Source organism: Gracilinanus agilis, chromosome 2, assembly GCF_016433145.1.
Source record: "Gracilinanus agilis isolate LMUSP501 chromosome 2, AgileGrace, whole genome shotgun sequence".
Classification (NCBI taxonomy): Eukaryota; Metazoa; Chordata; class Mammalia; order Didelphimorphia; family Didelphidae; genus Gracilinanus; species Gracilinanus agilis.
Window position 1 is genome coordinate 268,140,111 of NC_058131.1, and position 6,000 is coordinate 268,146,110.

At 34.8% G+C, this 6,000-nt stretch overlaps 1 protein-coding gene across 1 annotated transcript in view; it reads right to left on the reverse strand.

Moving 5' to 3' along the window:
• Nucleotides 1–6,000, reverse strand: part of EHMT1 (euchromatic histone lysine methyltransferase 1) — a 307,779-nt gene that overhangs the window by 101,364 nt on the left and 200,415 nt on the right. The window contains exon 14 of the mRNA XM_044663911.1: nucleotides 149–231. Within this exon, the coding sequence (XP_044519846.1) occupies nucleotides 149–231 (83 nt within the window). The remainder of the gene's footprint in view (nucleotides 1–148; nucleotides 232–6,000) is intronic.

Here is a 6,000-nt window from a genome sequence, read left to right on the forward strand (position 1 = left end):
CTTTATCTTTTCTTCACTAAGTCTGCAGGTGACTTGTGCCCACTAAGAGCATCCTACCTACTCATCCAGCTTCAAAGACCTATGCAACAAGCAATCTCAAATTCCAGGCCTAAAAGCATAATGATCTTGGATAACAAGGTCTACTTACCTAACATAAGCAGCACTTTTTGCAGTTCTCCTTGTCGGGCAGAAAAGTACAACTGCTTAGGGTGGAAACGTAACTTCTTCGGTCTATTGGGAAATAGGATTAAATCAGTGACTCATAAGAGAATAAGAGACTCTTAAGACTCTTAAGTGACTTCTTAAGAGAAAGAAAAGCCATTTGCTGCCTAAACTCATGAACAGATCACATAGGATACTGTTTATTACAGAATTACCTTTAATAACTGAAATGCTACTAAGTATATCTTACATGTCAAGTCATGCAAAGAGAGACAGTATTTCATAAAATAAAGCTGATGTATCCCAAGACCAAAAGTCAGTAAGTCAAAAACATATTCTGACTGATAACTATGCAATGGATTTTCAGGGATAAACATAAAAATTACACTTTTTCAGAGTCTCGGTACCAGATGGCATAAACAGGGAAAAGGACTTGGTACAAGATTTGAACTTTCTTTTACTTTTCCAGAGTAAGAATAACTTTATATTAAATACCATACAGCAAAATTTGCATGAAATGAATTGGCATAGAAAATCTAGGGAAGGAAATAAAGCATTGTAATGTAGGTTAGGAGGAAATGAAAGAAGCACTACCAAGGTCACTGTACTTCCCCAATACAAGACAACTAGAACATTCCACATGGATAAATATTTGTAAGGTGATTAACAGTGCCTGCCCTAAAGTAGGAACTATATAAATGCTTGTTCAATTTCACCTTTCCCCCACTTATATCCTACCCCGATAAAGAACAACTATCACATGATGAGAACTTAATATCAGTGATGAGCAACAAATAGATATAAGGGGCAGTTTGGTATTCATTTTCTGTAGCCCTTTGGAACTGGGATTCTAATCCACTCTTACTAGTGGGTACAGGTGTCATGAGCAACTAAATAATGGAAATCACCTGGTGATTTTTCTTGAAAAACATCATTATATTAATGTTATTGTTTATTATGTACATAACAAACACATCGAATTCAGCCCCAAAAGAATAAGCATGAAATATGGCCCAAGAGAAAAAAGGGAAGGCCACTGAAAAAAGAAGAAAAAATTGACAATTATAATCTTCATTACTTTGCCAAATAATGGCTTAATGACCACATTAAAAATATCAAAGACAAAAATGATATTTTAAAGAAAATTATGTTTTAGTGACAGAAAGACAGTCATGAACCCTTTCATTAATGTTCTCTAATAATTGCCTCAACTACTCTATAAATGAGGAGACAGTGGAATTAAAGTCAATTATCAATAAGTACCTATTAAAAGTCTATTAAGACCCAGCTGTGTGACCCTGGGCAAGTCACTTGACCCCCATTGCCTACCCTTACCAGTCTTCTGCCTTGGAGCCAATACTCAGTATTGACTCCAAGACGGAAGGTAAGGGTTTTTTAAAAAAAAAATTTTTAAGTCTATTAAGAGAGGGACAGCTAGGTGGCCTAATGGATATTAAATTAGACCTAGAGATGGGAACTGGGGTTCAAATCTGGCCTCAGACACAGCCTAGCTATGTGACCCCAGGCAAGTTACTTAACCCTTATTGCCTAGCACTTACCATTCTTCTACCTTAGAATCAATACTCATATGGATTCTAAGAAAGAAGTTAAAGGTTGTAGTCTTTTTTGAGAAAAAAGAGTATTCCGGGCATGGCAGATTTCAAAGAAAGAAAGTTGGAAGATGGAGTGTTGTGTTAGAAGAAAAAAAAAGTAAGTGTCATTGAATAAAATGAGTATATAGAAAGGAGTAAAACATAAAAAGATTGGAATGATAAGAAAAGAGCAAAATTGTTATAGTCTTTATAACATGCTATAAGGATGATATTAGAAATTAAGTCTTGTTACATTAGTTTAGAGGTAAGAAGTGGAAAAGTTGGCTTGAGAATGAATTAGAATTTGAAACAGATCTGAGACAGTGTCAGTTTCAAATGTTGACAGTGTGTGGGGAAGGTGTAACGGTTTTTCTGTGGCAGTTAGTCTCTGAGAGTGGCAGTAGTTGCTCTCTCTGAGTGCAGGAAGCAGGTGACATCTTCTTTTCTCTCTTTCCTCACTGTCTGAGGTAGAAGGAAAGAAGGGAAAAATCTGAAAAAGGTAAGTGATTTCCTTCTCCAAATTGGGAAACACTAGTGACTGTCTACTGCTATTTCATAAATTGTTTTATCTCTGAAAAGACCAAAGAAAGACCTGGTCTTCGGTTTAGACTCGAGTCTGTTACAGTTGAGTCCTAACTTGATTTTTGCTGAGGCTCAGCCAGCTGGCCTTTTGTTATTTTTATAACTTAGAGACAAAGTTAAGAATTATATACTTCTTACAAGGATAATAGTGTTAGTTTATTGTAGAATAGGGAAAATTTGGGTGAGTCAGATCAGGAAGGATCAGTGTAGCCTGTGGAAACAGGAGAAGCGGTTCCTTGCAGAAGTAGGGAGTTTTATTTGGGTGGATTTGGAATTTCTTAGTTAGAAATCCATTTATATCCTTTTATGTCCTTATATTCTCAATAAATAGTTATAACAAGAAACTCCTTAGCATTCTTGTGCCTGGCCAGGCCTGAGGAGTTAACTTATGAGCTTCACTTCACTTATATAAACTAAAAATACTTTGTAAACACAATATCTAATTAGTTTATATCCATAATCAATGTATTGCTTATTATTTTTACAGTTTTGGTAAATTAGGACAAAGAATCAAAAAATCTAATTTTAAGGGGCCAACTGTCAACTTGGGCAATTGGAACCATTATCACATTACATGATGATTAAATCTTCGGCAGTCATTTTTAAACATTTAAAAGCCAAAATCAAGGAAACAACGGCAAAGAATGATCTAACATTAAAAGTGAACTATCTAGAGACTAAAATAGATAGAATGGAAACTTAATGTAAGGAATTATTCAAAGCTAAAGGGACAATGGCAGAAAGCAAAAAAAAAAAAAAAAAATGAAGCAACTAAATTGGAGGGTGAAACTAAATCAGATAAACCAACTAAATTAGAAATGGAAACCGAAGCATTAGAAAGCACACCGGCTCATATGTTTCCTTTGAGGGAGGTACCCGTAGTGTCCCCAGAGCGTGGTATACTGAATCTCATATGCCACAAAAAGTTTACACAAGCTGATATAGACAGTTTTAAGAAAAATACCCCAAAATATGAAGAAGAACCAATGGGAGTTGTAAAGCAGTTCAAGTGCTTAGTTAAGCTTTACAAACCTTCTTATTTGGACTTTGACATCCTTATGGATGAATTATTGACGAAGAGGGAGAAACAGCAGTTTATGGAGGACACTAATAGGAACCCCTGAATTGCCAATTGGCCAACTAAGGATCCTAAGTGGGAAGATAATTCATTTGCAGGGTACAGAGACTTAATTACAGCCAGGGAGGCAATAATTGAAACTATGAAGCAAAATTCCAGACACCCAGAAACCTGATCTAAATTTGAATGCCTAACAGGAAGTGGGAGAAGAGACTCCCTCCACTTTCCTTGATAGAATTATCGCCTGTGCTGAAAAATGGGATGGATTGGATATTTTAACAAAGGAAAACATAAATCAAATTCACAGGCAGTTTGTGAAAAATTTTGCATGCCCTGCCATCTGAAATTATTTTCGGAGTAACTGTCCAAATTGGTTTGATATGGGTCTTGACGAAATTCAGATAATTGCTAATTATGTTTTCCAAGATGAGAAAGATAGGCAATCAGAAGAGAAAAATGATACAATTGATAACTTAAAGATAATGAATGTCAGTTTTGATATTTTGAGTTTAAAATGTATTTAGGATGTATTATATGAAATGTCCAATAAGCGATTGATGACGGGAGACTAAAAATGAAAAGAAAAAGGAGATTGGCATGACGATGATAATTACACCAAAGGAAGTCATCAAGACAGAGTGTTTGGAAACAGAAGAGATGAATACACAAAACAAAGCATTAGGGATTATCCACAAGTAGGCAGGGGGCATGACATAGATGACTGTGGATTCAGACAGAGAAAACAAAATATAAAAATTCATACTGGAGAGGAAATCAAGGGAAAAATGGGCAAGGATGGCAAATAGGTCTACAAACATGAAGACTGAGAAAAGATCATCAGATTTAACAATTAAGAGATCACTGATCTTTAGAGAAAATAAATACAAAGTCAAAAGTCAGACTGTAAAGAATTGATTCAATATAAGGAAAGAAAGTGGTAGCAATGAATGTATACTGCTTTCTCTATGAATCTCTCTGAGAAGTAAGATACAGAATCACAAACTGAGTGGAAAGATGGTTCAAACTAGTAAAAAAAATTGAGGAGATAGATTTTGGCATGTTGTAAAGATAGTAGAGAAGGAATTAATAGATAGAAAAAAGCTGAAGATTAGGACAGTTACACAAAGAAGTTGCAATCTTTTGGAGAAGACTGGATGGGATACGAAAAGGGAATAAGCAGATGGACTGGTTTTGGTAAGAAGGACTACCTTGCTGCAGAGAATGGAGGAAAGGAAAAAGAGGAGGAAGAAGTCAAGGAGTTTTGAGATAAAGGAGAAAAAATGAAAATTTTAGAAAGTAATTTTAGATCCTTAGAAACATAATGCTTCATAAATTTTAACATTTAAATTCTGCTTTATGACAATGCTTCTCAAATGAGGATTTCACAGAAATGTCAAGAAGGAAATAGAAAGGAATAGCTATGTGGTTCAGTGGATAGAGAGCTAGACCTAGATATAGATAGTTTTGGGTACAAATTTGGCCATCCTAGCTATGTGACCCTTGGTAAGTCACTTAACTCCGTTTAAAAATAAATTCTTTTTCCAAAAAGAAGGAAATAAAAAACAAGCTCTTCCAATAACACTCATCCAATTACCATTTATTAAACAACTCAGACATTCAGAGCATTCAGAAGTGCTCTTTACTGAACACCAGAATACAACTAGGAGTCTGAACCTCATCTTAACCTGAACAGTCAATTTTATGGCACTAACTTTAGAAAGCTTGCCCTACCCTCATCATCATTATCTGAGAAGCTAAAATTACTTTCAGTTATCCCTTCAACAAAATTTTTCCTCTCCCAGCAATGAAGTTGTTAGTTTCTCAAGGATACTGGAGATAAATGCAGATCTTTGGTCATGGAGCAGGGAAAAAAAATTCTGAATATCATTTCATCTGGTCAAATAACTGGAACACTGGATCATCTTGTCACTTCTTCTCTCTAACGGGAGTCTATTCTATTTAGAATATGGCCTGTTGCCAAGTTTAGATCAGTATAGCTATTAGGTAGTCTTCTAGCCCAAACAGATGGCAACTGGTGATGACACAGCTGGGATATCTAGTAGCTTTGACTTATCTATATAGCTACAACTAACCTGTAACACTAAAAGTTCTTCAACCTTCTCCCTATATCATACATAAATTGGAAGAACCCTTTCAAGACTATAAGGTATATGATTTAAAAGTTCACCTACTTAATTTACTCTGCACTCTTTAAACATAAAAGATGCCATTGTTCATTTTGTGGCATGACTATATTCATGGTTGAAGTACCCAATCTTAAAATATAGGATTTGCAGACTCTATAAACATAAAAAATCCAGGCATTGGATTTCCCCATAAGAATTTCATTCTAAGCAAAATGGCATATTATATATATATATATATGTATATGCATATATATATATATATATATAATGACAATCCTGATATTTATACTTTAGTCCAAAACCTATAAATTTAATTAATATTGTATAATTTTAAGACTGATTTTTAAGAAGAGGCAGTTAGGCACTCTCCTGTTGGAATCCAAAAAAACAGTAAGCCTGCATCATCTCCTATCATGTATAAGGGTAAATGACTGATTTG